We start from the raw sequence: 17,906 nt of genomic DNA on the forward strand, positions 1-17,906 counted from the left end.
AGTTTATAAAACCCTTCTTCACGCATTACACTTGAGTTTTGGAAGTGAAAATATTTTCCAGATCTTTTAAGCGATTAAGCTGTTCTCTTTGGTCACTATTCTCAATCTTACTTTATCTTAAATTCATTTTTGATAATACATTAGTTTTGAGGTACAGTAAAAACCTAACAATCACAGTACAGCTGAAAAAAACGGCAGGATTATACAACAAAATTTACCAGTACATGTGCTGCAGAGAAGTGTGTGATGGTTGTACAAAAATATGAATTATCTAACTTATTATTTAAAAACTTACCTCGCCAAAAACTCACTTCCTAGAGAAGCAGGCCTATCCGTGTTACTGTTACAGAGTACATGTGCTGCCATGATTGTTTCCCATCAGTACAGATAAAAGGGGGGATTTCCTGACTCTGATCAGGTACCTGAACGCAGCGCACACCTGTCTCTCATTAGGACTCAGTCACCGCCGGCCTAGCATCGATGCTAATAAACACAACATGCTTTCATTTGACGGAATTACAAAGAAAATGTGAGAAAATAAGAACTTCCAGTCAGTGTTATGTTCCCTACTTTGATCATATTCTGCCTATTAATCAGGTTTTATGATTTCAGGAGCTCCTTAGAGTTTTCGTTCATCTTTTTATTACTGAGTCATCTTTTGATTTCGTTTGGTGAGTAGCGCTTAGCACCGACATGTTAGCCTCCATAATAGCAATTTTGATATAACGATGTTAAAATGTGTTTTTTTCTGCAGGACGCAGTGATGATATTTCCTTCTCAATATGCTGGATGGCCAAAGACGATATTTTGGAGCGGTAAGCATGAGAAAGACAAGTTTTTCAAGTCTACAGTAGTCACTTTATGTTTGCTGCATACTGCTGGTCCGTTTATTATTCAATATTTGAATTTATTTTACTGAAAGAAAATATTAAATAATTTTAAAAAGTGTTAACTTCTTTTAAAGTAAAAAAAAAAAAATGAAATACAAGGTGATTTTGTTTTTCATGATCAGAAATATAAGAGCAAGAGTTTAGAAATGGTTCAGTTCAAATTTCCCTTTAGATTTAGAAAATATACAATAACTGGACAACAGAAGCTATTTTTTAAAAATATTTTTTGAGAGACTTTAGTCATTGTTAAAGCAGGAGAGTTGTATTCTGTGTTGTTTTTCCTTAAGCAATCCTTTATAGACAATCACTAGAGGTACATGGAAAAAACATCAGAATCAGTTTTATTGGCCACGTATGTTACTCAAGGGATTTGAATCCTCAGCCTCAACTGTCATAGGTCTGTTGTTTCAGCCTAAAACTCCACTAATTCATTAGTATATGGACAAAATTAGATTCAATCCAAATATGGCCTGTTGAAATTTTCAAATCACAGCATATGCAATATTTCTTTAACCTGAAATGTGTGTCAAAATACCAGATTCAGTTTTTTTTTTTTTTTTGCAGCAGCAGCAGCAGAGACATTATGCATAGATATCATGCACTTTAGTGCCATTTTTTTAGAATAGTCTGCAAAAATCCTGTCTTCATTTTTGTATGTTTTTTTTGTAGACAATATGAAAATTATCACTTGCCTCAATACAAAAATTGAGGGGAGTGATAACTTTTTGTCAGTATTGTTCAGCTGTTCTTTAATATAATATTGTGTTGGTTTAAATATAGAATTATTTAATGCTTGTGTTTGTTGTAAAAACATAAGATGAGGAAATAAAAATAATCACGTATCAAATTACAATTGCTATACTGGGGAAAAAAATTGCTATTAGATTATTTTCCCAAATCGTTCAGCCCTAGTTGATATGCTGATATTCACAACCAAAATATTGGATCTTTGTCTGCTTTGGGCTTCCCTTCATAATTTTGAAGCCTTATGATAAGACTGAAAGTCCCAGACAGTACACAACTAAAAGTTTTAATCACATATTTCTGTCATTTATAGTACTTCAGACAGGCTGCCATGTATTAAATCAGTATCTAAAAAAGAAGAATATTGATATTAAGATTAAATATGGAATGATCTTTGATATAAGGGGCAATGTTGGGTTGACCAAAGTGTCATTGTTTTCTATCCTTGTAGTCAAAACGGGAACATATGGCTGAATGAAACATCTGTAAAATCCATCAACAAGGTGGGTAAATTAACCTCACTGACAGTGTCTCCAGCTGTGGAAACGAAGCTAACAGTTCAGTATGGAGGCGCAGTTCAGGCATGGACCTTCAGTATCAACCCAAGTGAGCATGTTTAACTTTTAGTACGTGTGTCCTCCTCGTTAGCATCAATAGGTATAAAATACGAGATGTTTTACTCGCTTTAAGGTACACATTTCACTAAAGTTCGAGGCCTGCGGGAACCAGAAACCAACCCAGCAAGTTTCACTAAGGTGATTATGATATTCAAGACACAGTTTAATGCAGATGGATGCATATTGCATTTTTTAAAGCAGCTGTTCTTGCTTTTGTTCACCTGTCAAGGGCGTCCTGGATACATTGAGCTCAGACGAGGTGTTTGCGTGTGAAGACGGTACCATATTTTTTCTCCAGGATGAACACTTCTTCCTTGCAATCGGTAATTTGTTGCAGTATCAAACTTCTGTCCCTTTTTTCCACAAACTGAAAGACATCTCAATGACTGACTGTGATTCTGAGCATGTTTATGCAATGTGGGAAGTGTTTCAATGGTTGTTCCAGTCATTTTTAGCACCTTATGACTGAAACTACAATTTTCTAAATCTAGGTCACACTCGCCGTCTCCCCCTGAAGCTGGCATCCAGGACCCCATCCTCACTGGATGTGTCCTGGGTGGAGAGCCAACAAGGTTTCGGCAGCAGCCACACTTTGACCCTGTACCACACTGAACAGGGTTCCTATAAGATTCTAAGCACGGACATGACCACCAGCAGCAACTACCACTTCACAGCTTTGGACTCCTGCAGCCTGTATATGGCCTGCGTGGAGATCACAGGAACACAGTCCTTCACCTGTCTCTCCACTATTACAGGTATGATTTAAAGGTTAAAGATGACCATGTCTATGTAGCTTTTTAGAATGATTTTAATCAGATCTGAAATCTGGCCAGAAATTGGGCTGAAAATCGTTCTGTGTGAAGCCAGCCTAACCTATGCTCTAAAATGACTTCATTGTACGCTTTGTCCACATGGGGTGCCGAAATCCACAAAAAAGGAAAATTCTTCACAACTGTTTGGAAAAAATGTTTCCTTAGCTATTTTGGTGAATTTTATAAGGACAGAGTCCCTTGTTTTTTTTTCTCTAATTCTGTCTCTGCCATCAGACCCTGACGTTCCCAAAGACTTGAAAGTCTCATCGTGGAACAGCCGCAGCATAACTTTATTGTGGGACTTTCCTAAGAACCACAAGTTCTCCCTCTTCTTCCTCACTGCCTTCTACTTGAATGGTACAAACCACATCATCCAGAAGGTGCGTCACTGGCACAAAGAGGACGACTTTGTGTTCACCTTGTCAGACCAAGAGCCCTGCAGCAGGGTTACGTTTGGCCTGCAGACAGTCTGTCAGGCAGGGATGGAAACACGCTACAGCAAGATGGTCTTTAACGATGGAAACTCTGGTGAGTCCTTTTTTCCAGTTTAATTCAATTTTTAAAGGCTTTTTGTCCTCACAAGCAATTCAAGGCACTTAGAGCAGCAGCATTACAAAAATAAAAATGGGAGTTGAACAGAAAATCACAATTGCAAATATAAAAAAAATCTATAAAGAATAGAGACGTTTGTAGAAACCTATGTACACAGTATATATGTTTTTATACAAAAATTGAACACTATAAAGAGTCAATTTTAAACAAAGGTGTCATATATGACAGCATTCATATATTTGAGCCGAGCTGTACAAGAACAGTAAGACATTGAAAGCCATGAATGGTTGTAGCACAAAGAGACAATGATTTCAACTGTAAATAAAAATATATAAACAGGATATTGTGAAATGGGCAAATACTGAGTAAACAGAGTGGTTGTGGTACAGTCAAATATAAATATATGAATATACAAGATAAAAAATGTAAACAGCAGCAAGACTGGGTAAACTGGGTAAAAAAGGTCAACATTACAGGAGTGACTTTTTAGTGGTCATCAGGGTACTGTAGTTCAGGTGACTGAAATCCTTTGTCCATTTACATAACATTAGACCACTGTATTCCTTAAATGCAGGATTAAGGCCCAAATGAGGGAGAAAAGCTGTTAAAAAGTGCCACCAACCCCTGCTGTCTGGTCAGCTTTACTGTGTATCCTCTCAAATTTAATAGACTAGCAGCTGTTTATAATACACAATGAATATCAGCAAATTATGTGTCAGATTGTGTGTAATGTGTGATAGTGGCAGTTTCAATCATGGTCATGTGTGGGTCTTGATATTTTCATACTGTTATATTAGTAGTATCATTATATTAGATCAACCCAACTATTCGGCTAAAAGTAATGGGTATTAAAAGTGCATTTTATGCTCTGGATATTTCAGTTAATGACAACTAAACCAGTGAGCAAATGTTGTCAAAAAGTGTTCCCAAAATAACACATTTTAACTTAAGCCTTTGTATTTGCATTATGCACTTTGCATATGAGATCGTACTTGTTGTCACCACAAGGTATAAATATTGTTTGTCAAGATATCACTTATTTAACTCTTATTTTTTTTAAATAATTAAGTTTGTGTTCCCAAGATGATGAGAAAAAATCTTTGAGATGACCAAATATTCAAGCTGTCTCAAAAACAAAAAAAGAAAGAAATTAAGAAAAATAAAATGTATGTGGACTTGTCTTTCTGCAATGATGTTCTTTTATTACTTTTATTTATTTTGTCCTATTAAATTATATTTTGTTCCACTTAGGGTCCAGATGGCAAAATTTTTACTGAATAAGTTTGAGTGGTTGGACATTTTTAAATTTGAGTGATGATTTCGCTTCAGGAGGTAGAGATGGGTCCTGATCCCTAACCAGGTTAGAACCACTGCCTTACAGTGTGTGGCATTCTTGCTGAGCTAGAATATTGGCATGAAAATGTGTTTAAGGACAGACCACGACCATCAGTGTGAGACCTGAAACATATAAAACATTATATTTCCAATTTACGACAACTTCCTGCTTTATGGCGTGACATCAGAGTTCATATTGACAGGAATTATAAAGTTATTAGACATTTCTGTCTGCATCTGAACTTGATATGTACAAAAGGATTGGAGGCATAAACACATTTCTAAATTGTGTCACTTCTAGTTGCCAGTAGGAGGCGCTCTGATGAGTGTTGTGCATGTAGGCTTGTTCAATCTGAGCCTAGAGTCTTGCTTGCCAAATTAAATTACACAGAATAACACTAAAAGTTTAAAAGATTTTCCTGTTGCACAAAACTAAGCTTTACTTTAAAATTCAAATCAAAGTTGAGGACTTCCTGTTGGGATTTCATCCAATAGACTTTTTTTGTTGCTCTCATCATGATGCATTGTCTATGCAGAAATCATAAGTCTAGGTTGAATGCTCTCTGGGGACTGAATGTTTAGAATTTTAAAAATTATACTTCAATGGAAGAGACTTCCTGTTGTCCCAAGGGGGCGCTGTTACAAAATGAACAAATTCCAAGCATGAATTGATTCATGCTGGGAGTGTTATCATACCTGTGACGTTTGCTGATGATTGATGAAGGCACTGCAGATTTATAAGGAATGTATTTTTATGCACTGCTGACAAGTTCTCAAACTTTGAGCCCTGATTACGGCTCTGCCCTACAGTGGAAATTCAGGTTTTTATAACTTTTGTTGTCCAGATGGTCTAAAATGAGCACCTAAAATCTGAAGTTAATCAGACGATGTCTCTTGATGGAGTTTGTTAAAATGTGAAACATAAAAGTTGGTAAAAGTTTGAAACTTTGACCTTAGACTGTGAAATACTCCATCTACATTTTTTGCCATAAAGACATTTTGTTTGGACATGATTTATATGCGTCCTGATTTCCTTGCAAATGGTTTAATCCCAGTCCTGGGGTTACATTTCTGAAGTTTTATGGAGCTGTTCAGTGATGCAAATTTTGGTGGGATTTTGGACATGCTGAAGCCTTCAAATTAGCTATTAATTTGGTAGGAGAATAATGATTCTCTAGTTTGAAAGGGCTCTTGTGCCTGTTGGTGCTGTGGCCCTGGTAAACACAGTTACAGAGATTAAAAACGTAGAACTTTTAAGTAAAATCCTTTCTGTACTCCCAGTTCACTCCAGCATCCAGGCCTTGCGTCAGTCATCGTTTGGCCCGGACAACTACACCCTGAGCTGGCAGGTGAGGAACACCTCGTCCATCTCCATGTTCAGAGTTTACCATGAGGGGGAGCTGCAGGGAACTACATTCCTTAATGACTACACTGTGGAGGGTCTGAAGCCATGTCAGCAGTACCAGGCCAAAGTGGAGGCGCTGTGTGGAGACAGCGTTATCATGAGCACCAAGACCATTGAAACACACACAGGTAATGTAAACAGTACTGATGATATGGCTGAATTTTCTTGTTGGAGGTGGTGGGGGTCTTTTTTTGCCTTTATTTGTAAGGGATAGCTGAAGACAGGGAATACGGGGAGAGAGAATGGGTGGCAAGACATGCACCAAACAGCGCCACGTTTGTGAATCGATTCCGCAACCAGTGCATGGAGGACTCTGTATATGGACATCTAATCTGCCCTCTGTGCTAAACAGATGTCTATTGTTTGTTTATTTAACCTTTATTTACCCTCCTGAGACCTGAACTTTTGTTTAGAAGACCTTTTAAGTTTCTCTCACTTATTTTGCATAAGTAGGAACTGATGAGTTTAAAAGCCCAGCCTTGAATTTGAACAGGAATTGGTTTTGACCAAAAATTATGTAAAAATCTCCTGAAATTCTTGTTTCTGCAGAAAATGCTGCACTGGTTATAATTTTGAGCATATGTTTTGGCTCCATGTCCATCAGTTGTTGGATGTCTTCAGACAGTAAGAATTGGTGTCAGCCATTGAGAGAGGCACGGTGGAGTCATTTTTATGTTTATTTTGATGATGCACATCAAGGACTTCTTAAGCCAATTTGTTGTAATATTTCAAAAGTATCCAATAAAAAGTGCCCAAGAATTTTGTCAAATATTTCCATATGTAGTTTTACTGAAACGCTACATTCCAACAAAAAAAAATCTGTAAATTCTTTAAAAAATTCAAGCAAATTCCCCAGATTCTAAAGAAAATAACAACTATAGTCTCTCATCAAATATGTTTCCCAAAATCCCATGAAAATGTCAAAAATATCGAAGCAGATTTCCCCGGAAACTTCCAGTTAAACACTCCAAAATATACAAACATATCCCTTCAATGTCCAAAAAATTTCTGGTAAAATCCCTAAAAATTTCCATTAAAATTCCTAAAAATGTCAAATCAAATTCTCCCAACATTTTAAGCAGATTGATTTAACTTCTACTGATATTCTGGACAATTATCCAAAAAAATTCTTACTGCATCAATTATAACTTTTTAGTAGGACCCGACGGTATAAAGTCCTCATATGCACATGCAGGGTCTTGGATTTGAAATCTCTTTCTTAGGGGTATTTTAGTCAAGACGACAGCAGTTAACAGAGCTACTGTAAAGTGAATAGTATGTTGCTGTCAAATACAGAATTTCTTCTGATTGCAATTCATCAATTCAATTACTTTGTTTCAAAACAGTGTTCAAGTCCATGTTGATGATATGAGGCAATTCCTACTAGTGTGTTCATTTTCCAATCAAATGAAGTCAAAGAGATGATTTTCTCCCTCCTCCTCTCTCTGGCTCACTTGCCACCATAATCAAGCATGTGCCTGTAGGAACAAATAAGGACTGACATGATTCATGTGCATATTATGAAATTTAATCCTGGCGTCACCACCGTTCATGTGTACCTTATTTCCATCCATCTGTAAAACAGAGGAACTTGCTGTTCTGTTTTGTATTATCTTTTATTGAAAGTGAAGTGATCGGAGGTAAAATTAACTGAAATTACTCCTGTGTGACTTTGATTAAATAAAGGATGATGGATCATCAGGTCAAGGAGTTTATTCTGAAGTGGTTTGTGTGGGAGTTTAAATTTGAGAGAAAAGCGTGTAATTCAGTTATTTACATGAAATGAATTAGATCTTTTGTCCAGTGCAGTTTAGACCAGTCATGCTGTAATGTGCTGTCTATACTATGTCTCCTTATAGAATTAAATAGCAGACAAGACCAACAGCACAAGAGACATTGTGTTTGTAAATAGCTATTTAAAAGTCTGAAACAACTTCAGGTGTTACTAATTGAAAACCTGCAGCTTACTACAAAAATCAAAGATAGAATCAGCAAAGATTAAGTGGTACTGCTCTGTCTACAGGGTCACAAAATTAAACACAAAGTTCCATGAGTAATGAGTATTAATACTGGTGTTGTATGTGTGTGCATATCCAGGACCTCGTGGCATATCAGAGCTCAGCTATCGCTCCAATGACTCCACTGCCATTTGGATATCCAACACCATGAACCAGCGAGCTGTGGCCTTCCTGTATGAGCTGTCTTTGGAGAATGGCCCAACCATCAAAAACAGCAGAGTGTTCGACACAGAGCTCCATCTCCCTGCGCTGGAAGAAGGGAAGACCTATGTCCTGGACGTGTGGGAGGAATGTGATGGACAGTGGGAGTCTGAACGCTCTCATTTGTGTTTTGAAGGAACAAATTCGTCCTCTGGGCTCCTTGTGAGGGCGGCTGAATCTGCTCTGGACCTAGGTCAGCACTGTGGCTCTAAAGGGGAATTTAAGTACTTTATTTGACTAAAATATAAGAGTAACACTAACCATTTTTGACAGCAACAGTGTTAAATTTGTCAACAAAAAATATGACAAAGTGTTTGTTAATTTCCTTTTTCCATGAGGAAGATGAGACAATGATGAGCTGAAAATAGATCTTTTAATGATAAAATCTCAGAAAGGAAAAAAGAAAACAGAAAAAAAACAAGACATTAACACTTCAATGTGTGAGGGGCACAACCCTATCATACCTGCTAAATTTGAAGCCAATCAGATGTTTGATATGAGTTACACCAACTTCCTGTGAAATTGGCGACATATAAAAATGGTCACTTTGACCAGTGAGGCATCTTTCAATAAAACGTGTCAGTTTTGTAGCAAAATATTGAGGACTTTCCATCCAAATCCAAGCTTGATAGGTTCAGCTCAGGAAAGGAAAACACAAATGGATCATACGTGTTGCTTCCTGTGGACAGCAGGGGGTGCTATTGTGGTCTTTCTATTGGGATTTGGGCATGGCTCCAAGGGGCTTTTTGTAGGTGTCATGATGACCTAACCTGACACATCAGATGGATGTGTGAAACACATCCATCTGGGAAAGCTTCAATGGGAAACGTTTGAGAAAAGGCAGAGGCTTTGAAAAAAACTCGGAGTGTGATTGGATGAACTTTCTGTCTGTCACATTTCTACGGGCCAATCAGAGCAACAGAACACATGACGTAGCCGCTATCAAGCTGCGTATGCGCAGCTACTGAGAAATAATGCGAAACATGGCGACTATAGACATGTCAGTACACGAATTTTGTCGTTTTTGAAAAGAAGACAACTCACTGCTGTTCTTCGTTCTTCTCTAACGAAGAAATGTCCTCAAGTTCTGATAAAACTGGCGCTTTAGCAGCATCCACGCTAATGTCTTCTGCCATAACTGCACCAGCTCTTGCTGCTGCTTGTTAACGTCACAACTCTGTTGAGCATGAAAGTACTGCCCCTCATCACTGATTGGTCCTGTCACTTTCTAACCAGCCCAAACGGTTCAGATGGGAACTTTGCAAGATGGATTTGCCAGTGAAAAACAAGGAAATGGGTGTATCCATCTGCTTTGCAAGATTAATGATGGCCCATATGCAGACATAAAATCATAAGCCTACATTGAATGGTGTTTGGGGGAATTAATGTTTAAAGTGAGATAAAGTTTCAGAGGATGAAATGTTCAATTGGCAGAAGGGGGCTGTGACAAAGTAATGGTATTGATGATTGATGTATTGACGATCAGTTTATGATCATGACTGTGAAGTTTGGTGACGATTGATTAAAACAATCTAGATTTTCTTGGAATTACTGAGCTGAACTCACTGAAAAAAGTACTGAAAAATAGCCCAAATTTGAGACCATGTGACGACCCCTGCTCTTTGGCGAAAACTCAGAATTGTATACCAAAAAAATTCTGGTGTCAATCAGTTAAAATCTCTTGGAGTAGTTCGTTGAAATGTGCGACCTGTCCATCAGTGAAACATAAAAATTTGGCCCTTAGATGTTTGTCTTGTGCTTCCTGTACATTTTAGAGGATTGTCTCAGAGACTTGTTTTGTCTAGGCCTGATTCATATATGTACAGATTTTCATGCTTGTAGCTCTTACCAATTTTCCTCATCTCATGTTTGGGATTTGCAAAATTCCACTGTCAAACTTTCCAGAAAATTGTCCCCAAAACAAGCTGCTATGGGCCAAAAAATGAATACAAATAAAAAGTAGGCCTAAATTTGAGTGTGATTGACATTTCTTTGACAACTGTTTATTTTCTAATAGCTCTAATCATCAATATTTCCATTTTTGTGTCCAATTAGAACTACAGATCGATATTTCAGGGATGGGTCTCACCATTGTCCTGCCCTGGTCTCTGCCTGAGGATCTGCAGGATGACGCGTCTGAACCAAGAGCCAAAATGGGGGAGATTTTCAAAGATAGGGTAAGGAAAATGCCTTTCAAAAACACTTAACCACAGACTGCTGATCTTCACTTGACTCATGGCTTTAAACGTTACTTATGTCTGTCTCTACTTAAAGAACTAGGTGTTTTTTGTACAGCTAGCATATATTCTTGAAGCATTTTGTCTGTTTTGTGTTTGTCTTCAGCTTCAGGAGCTTTTGCAGGACTTCAGTCATCCAGCTCGTGTTGAGATCACCACCTTTGAACCTGCAGACAAGCCAGACCAAATGGAGGTTCTGTTTATGTCATTTAATGCATCCAAAAGTGATGAGGATGTTCCTCTGTCTGTGGAGGATCAGCTGGAGTACATTCACTCTTTAAATACAACAAACTTCTCTGTCACAGACGGGGTCATTCACTGGGACGGTAGGTTGATTGATCCAAGTCATCAGCTGTTTGCAAAATCTGTATTTATAGCACTCTCTTATTTTCCTTGGCTAATTTGTACTTGTTTTAGGTCCTGATCTTTGTGCCTCCTCCAAACACAAGTTGTGTCCTCATCACTCTCTGTGCATCAACACTTTGGGCTCCTTCATTTGCATTTGCCAACACGGTTTCTATGATGTGAGCTCTGTCATCAAACCTCGTGCTGGTTTACATCCACAGTGCAATGGTATATTCTTATTTTATATATCCAATGAAAAGCTTTTAAGAATCTGTTCTAAAAAGCAATGAAAGAGATCTGATCAGGTTTTGAGTGAAAACTTCACTTCTCACCCAGCATTTAGAAGGAACTAGGCCAGAAAAAGTAGAGGCCAGTATTATGTTTGTCCTTTTAAGCTACTGTAGAAGCATGGCAAATTTGATGAACCCTCTTTTCCAATGACATCTTTATTCTATAGAGCACCTTTAAAAACACATTTACAGACTGCAAGGGCAGGGACTTGATTCACTTAAGAATGGCTTTCTGTATTTAGAATCTGCCTCAAGAGTAACCAATTATTCCTGTACTCTTGTTTTGAAACAGAGAAAGGCCTTTTCAGCCAGTGTCTGGATAAACTGGTGACTGGAGGAATTGCAAAACCTTACCTGACATCTCACCTGGGCGGAAAGGTGGATGTGAAGCTGAACGATGGGCGGTGCTCAGTAAAGGAAAGCGAGACCTTTTACTACTTCAACACGTCACGGAAATTCTCTGAATGTGGAACAGAAAGACGAGTGAGTTGCAAAGAGATTAAAATGTATTAAATAATTTTGTTCTAAGTGATGGAAACACTGTGCAGTTCAACAAAAATGTTATCTAAGAATGTAGGTACAGGTATATTTTCTGATGCAATAGATGTATAAATTTGTCTTACATGTGAGGATCCAGTCAAGCTTACCCACATGACCATTTTAATGGTTGAAAACAGGGTTTCTGCAGATCCTTAAAACACCCACTGATCTGGGCTTTATGGCAGAGTGACTAAATGGAAACCTCTTCTCAGTGCAAAACACATGAGAACACACAGAGAAGAGCAGATTCCCAAAATACAGGTAGGCCTTGTACTGTAAAGAGAGGCCTACAGTTTCCAGCATGTGGATAATCAGACAGCCGACACTTAGCATGTTAATGAAGTGTGACCCCACTGCTGTGTCGTACCGTGTTTGTGTTGATTTCAATCATAGACTCACCACTCTGATAAAAGTTAAACACAGTGACACACCAGACACATCGTAAATTGACCTCATTGCTGAGCTATAGCTCGGAAGATAAATGCATCTTGCACATTGCAGAACACTCCTTTCTCGAGGTTTTCTTGTGAGTTCTGAACATTTTCAATAAACCGAGATCTTCTCCTGTAAGATGTGAGTCTGCTCATTGATGCTGCTGATTCTGTTCCACCTTGTCAAACACACTATGCATAGCACAGATGTTAAATACAGGCTCACTCATTTTGGAAAAAAATCTGAAACAGCAAAAGATAACTTGTTTGTCATTTGAAACAAATTGATGTGCGTATAATTTAACATTGACTAGTGCTGTAATTTAAAACACTTTTGTCTGACATGAATCACGAAGAATTAAAAGGTGATCTTGTCACATGGTGTAGCCTGGTTAGACTCATTATGTTTTTGTTGAAGTGTTAAGCTGTAGAAGACGGTCAGATTTTGTTTTTGCATTATTTAGTCCAACCTGATTGACTTTGATCATGTGGAAACATTAACCCTTTCATCTCTAGGCCCTTTAAGTGTTCAAGCTTGAAACGTAGCACAAAAACTGACTTAGCTATGTAGCTGCTTTGTGAGCTTATCTTTAGCTACATTATCTCTGTAGTATTGCTAAGTTAGCTTTAGCAACATGAGCTTTAGCAAATGTAGCTACAGCTTACTTAGCTTCACAGATAACATAAATACATAACTCACGTTGCTCCTTTGTGAGCTTAGTTTTAGCCATGTAGCTCTGTTTTTACATAGCTTACGCAGCTAACGGGGCTATGTTTGCTGCATTAGAATGTTTTCATAGAGGATGAGGTTTTTTCTTCCTATAAGACCGATTACTCTACTTTTTAAACATTTTGTTTTAAGGTTTTGCAGGTCAGGATTTTAATTTTTGAAATACTAAGCATTACGCTAACCCTTACCCTACATGGAAGCTTAATCCAATTTTTTTTTTCAAAAGTTTTAGCATGTATTTCCATTCTCAGATATACAGCATCACAGATGGACTCAAAAGTGTATTCTTACTCATTTTAATGGCAAGATTTGTGCTGGAAAAGCACACTGAGATTTTCTGGGATGGACTCAATGTGATTTTGCTAGTCTTCAGAAAAACTAATAGTATACTAAATAACATGAAGTGAGGATAACCCATAAATGTTACTACTGACTACCATCTGCAGTTACTGAATTTTTTTGGCTCGAAGTGTCAGTAGACACCACCATATATCATAATTTGCTGTAATCTCAGACTATATGAGATGTGTTACTTTATTTTGCACGTTTAGGTTAATAAAACCCACATTGAGTACCAAAACAGCCTGGCTGTATCGCTGACTACAGAGCACATCATCAGCCGAAGGGATCTCAAAGTTGTCTGGAAGTGCGTCTACCCTCGACATTATATTCGCAACGCTCAAGTCGGTGTGGATATGGAGTGGTGAGATTAAAAACATAGGTTGTTTTTTCTCTTTGCATGAATTAGACATCAAAGCATCGCTCTTGAGAAAGAACACGAACATATCTGTCTTTGCAGGCTCTCCTCTCATGCCCTGGTAGAGTTTAACTCATCGCTGCAGCTCGGCCTGACCATGGGCCTCTTCACTGATCTGTCGTACACCAACAACTATACGGATGCCATCAGCCTGGAGCCCGAGGACACGCTGTTCTTTCAGGTGGAGCTGCAGACACACAACACTTTTGCCTCAGACGTCCTGCTGCAGGTCGACTCATGCTGGGCCACTGAGAGCACTGACCCGCAGGACATGGTGCAGGGTCTTCTTCTTCAGGATGGGTAGGAGAAATTGTGAAAAAAAAAAAATGTTTAGAATCTGCATTTATTGCTTTAAAAGTGAAGTGTTCTCCAGCCACATTTTTAACTGACAGAAAATAGAGAACCAGTTAAGTTATTATGGACAAATGAATAAAACAGATTGTTTTCTGTGGTTTCTCTCTGCCTTTTGGTGTCTCATTCAGGTGCACAACATTGTAAAAGTACATAACATCCAGTTGGTGAAATATAAACAAAACATTTGTTTTTATAAATTTATGGAATGCTTGTTTTCATGCACTTTGAATGTATTTTATGTGTTTGAGCCACGTCAAAGAAGAAACTCTGTCACATCTTGGACAAAGTCTGTCTGTCTTTCTGTGTGTCTGTCCATCCGCCTTACTGGTCTGCTCTCTGATTGAATGTTGTTGGTTTTCCTCTGGAGGCAGTCTGACCTCACCTCCTAAATTTAAAACATTTATGCTCACAGTTTTTTGTTCGTGGAGGCTCGGATGCAGTAGGGAGCAGTAAAGTAATTGTGTTGACACCACACACTTGAGGATTATTTGGAGCAAAAACTGTTTTCTTGACAAATCTCAACTCAGTAAACAAACCCTGATCATCTGACGGGGCTTATCTTGTCTGAAGTTGGGCTTAAACTCATATAGTGTGTAGCCAGCCTAAGGCCTTGCCCACATGTAGGCAAATATTTTCAAAACTGATGTTTTAAACATTTAAAAGCAATAATGACTATTATTGTCATCCCCAGCTGTCCTGTTGACCACACCCTGCACTGGCTCTCTGTAAACGGTGCAGCCCAGCAGAGCAGATTTTCTGTCCAGATGTTCTCCATGCCTCAGCGGCTGCCGATCTACATCCACTGCCTGGCCAACATATGTGGACACCATGAGGACTGTACAAAGGTAAAATAAAAGGTTTCTATTTGACTGATTAACAACTGAAATTTTTTGGGGTTCAACTAGAAAACCAAGGAAGGCAGAGAAAACCCACATCATAAAAAGCCTTAACAATCCAATTTGTGCCTAAAATTATTGAAATATGCTGGTTGTCAAACAAGAAGATGATTAATTTTCTTCGTGCTGTTTAATTTATTGTTACTGCTCTATAAAAGTTCCCTCTTTTCTTGTAGAATTGCACCAAGGAGCAGCGCAGAAAAAGATCAGTGAGTTGGATAGACAGAACGGGGAAACAAGCCGCTGTCGTGTCTGCTGGACCTCTGCTGATCAACAGGAGGCTAAAAACACAAGTGTCACCATCTTACTGTGAGTTTATGTCATGGAGAGTTAGCAGATCACAAACTTTCTGTCTTTCAAGACTGTCAAGAGCTTCTGGTAAAATATAAAACTACTTCCTTAGCTCTACATCTTGAAATGAGTTTCTTACTTTTGATTTTAGTTAAGGTTTGGAGTTATCTATTTCATCCCTCCATGATACCTCGCGTAAATTCTGGGTGTGACTAACTCTTTTAAAATGTGTTTTTTCTGATATCCATGATTCACTTGTCACTTCTTCAGGTCAGTAATAATTCCAGGTTGATTTTGGAAGAGATGAATCCAGATGCAGAGGGACATTTATTGATGATGGGTTTAACTGAACCCCAGGGGATGTTCAGTGCCTTGGAGTTTTTTGTTGTCTATCCCCTGACTTGTACTTTTCACTAACATTTTCTCAGAGTTTCTTGAAGTGTTCTTTTGTTTTCATGGTATGATGGTAGCCAGGCATACTGATTAACCAGTGACTGGACCTTCCAGAAACAGGCATCTTTACTCTGCAATCACCTGAGACACATTTACTGCACTCTGGTGATCCCCATTTCACTAATTGAGACTTGTATACTTTTTATAAGCACTGTATATCACTAGAAATTCCACCAAGATTCACATCTACAGTAGCGTCTCCAGAATTAAGTCGCAACTTCTTTGAGATTTTTTTATGTCCAGTTCATTTGCAGTTGAATGAAAGCACTGTTTTTTATTTTTTTGCAGGGGAAGAGCACATGACGATGATCTTCATCATGGCTGGATCAATCGGCTTTTTGGGAGTTACTGTACTCTCAGTGATTGCAACCAAAGCAATCATGACCTACTATGAAAGATTATGACTACAATAAAGTGTTTTTTACACCCTCTAACTGTGTGTTTTGTGTCTAATCTGGATAATTCACTGTAATGATGCAGCACAATGTTCAAACGAGTAAAAATGAAAACCTATAGAAGTTATAAATTCGAACACAGCATAGCGAAGATACTCAGGGACTCATTTTATGAGTCGGTATTACTGTTTTTTTATACTAATTATCCCTTTTTTAAAGAGATGATTGTCTAGTAAAACAATTTCTTTGGCCAGTGGATCTTCGGCCCTGCAGTAAGCATGGTGAAGTGTTGTAATATAGCAAATGAGCAAGTTCACACTGCAGTTGCTTCAAGCTAAAACATTCTTTCAAAGGTGGACATACTCTTAAACAATGCCTCAAATGGCCAGTTTTTATATGGTAAAAATTTCCAAGAGAAGTTCATCATTGTATGTCTTGGAACAGCCATGATCTCTATTTAAAATCATACCAGTAATTTAAATTTGCATCAACATGATGGCTTTCCTATTGGCCTTTGTGATTCCAAGCACCAACTGAAGGAATACTGATGTTTAATATATCAACATAGTGACACCTGAAAGTCACAAATGACACAAAGCTTTCCAAAGTGGTGAAATCTGACAGCACAGCCACAGGCTGCAGAAGAGCTCTGCTGTACCCATCATCATGGAAATGGGGAGTCCAGCACCAGAGAGGGAAAATGTTTGTGCTTTTGACTGACTACGAAGATACAGAGTCCCATGTACAAAGAAAATAATGATAAAATTGGTCCGTCCCAGTCACTATCAAATATCTGAAACGGGACACTGCAAATATTTTTTAAGGTTCCAACTCTTCATAGAACAATTGACCAAAAAAGTGGTGGACTCAGGATGCTTAAAGAGCAGGGGCAAAAGTTGTCAATACATTTAAAGTAAAATAGTTTGAAACCACGATTGTTATTAAATGTTATTATGATGATTATACCTACTGCACCTCTAATAATGCAGAAAGAAATTAACCATTTGTTTGGTTTACAAAAATACACAAAGAGGGATTGCGTTTTCTCCACTATTGGACATTTGCCCTACAACGCACTTTTCAGGTTTTAGCCTCCTAGTAGGCACCCTAGATGGCACTTCATCATATGGGCTACTGGTCACTAGAAAGGAACAATGGAGGACACCAATCATGTTTTGTCTGCTTATAAGGTACCAAGGAGGGCAACTGCTAAATTCTGTTCCCGTAAGATGGCACCAAAGATGATGCCTTGTCACATTTTGTTCACAGAGACCAGCATAGAGAGTACTTCATCAAATTTTGTTTTACTGAAGGACACTCAAATATTATTACAGAAGAGTATTAGGGCCACTGAAAAAAAAATTGAGACAATTTTTTTTTTTTCCACTTGTGAGAAAAAAGTCAGAATTCTGAAATTAAAGTCAGAATTCTGAAAAAAATGAGACTTTTTTTTGCATTTGAAGAATAAAGTCAGAATTCTGACTTTATTCTCAGAATTCTGACTTTTTCTCACAAGTGAAAAAAAAAATTTCGTCTCAATTTTTTTTTCAGTGGCCCTAATACTCTTCCGTAAAATGTTATCTATCTTGTCTACAAGATTTTGGTCGCGTAGA

The 17,906-nt window shown here is 38.0% G+C and overlaps 1 protein-coding gene across 1 annotated transcript; it reads left to right on the plus strand.

The window, feature by feature from the left end:
• The first annotated feature begins 404 nt into the window (after positions 1 to 404).
• On the plus strand, positions 405 to 16,329 carry LOC121505835. Its single transcript, XM_041781390.1, has 19 exons — positions 405 to 529; positions 613 to 671; positions 755 to 815; positions 2,086 to 2,240; positions 2,325 to 2,389; positions 2,481 to 2,574; positions 2,743 to 3,006; positions 3,298 to 3,591; positions 6,232 to 6,483; positions 8,453 to 8,767; positions 10,630 to 10,751; positions 10,918 to 11,137; positions 11,229 to 11,384; positions 11,739 to 11,929; positions 13,699 to 13,850; positions 13,947 to 14,204; positions 14,950 to 15,103; positions 15,331 to 15,463; positions 16,187 to 16,329. The coding sequence occupies exons 1-19, from the start codon at positions 498 to 500 to the stop codon at positions 16,300 to 16,302; spliced, it is 3,093 nt and encodes a 1,030-aa protein (XP_041637324.1). The 5' UTR covers positions 405 to 497; the 3' UTR covers positions 16,303 to 16,329.
• Positions 16,330 to 17,906: the final 1,577 nt, after the last annotated feature.

This window comes from Cheilinus undulatus, linkage group 23 (assembly GCF_018320785.1).
Source record: "Cheilinus undulatus linkage group 23, ASM1832078v1, whole genome shotgun sequence".
NCBI lineage: Eukaryota > Metazoa > Chordata > Actinopteri > Labriformes > Labridae > Cheilinus > Cheilinus undulatus.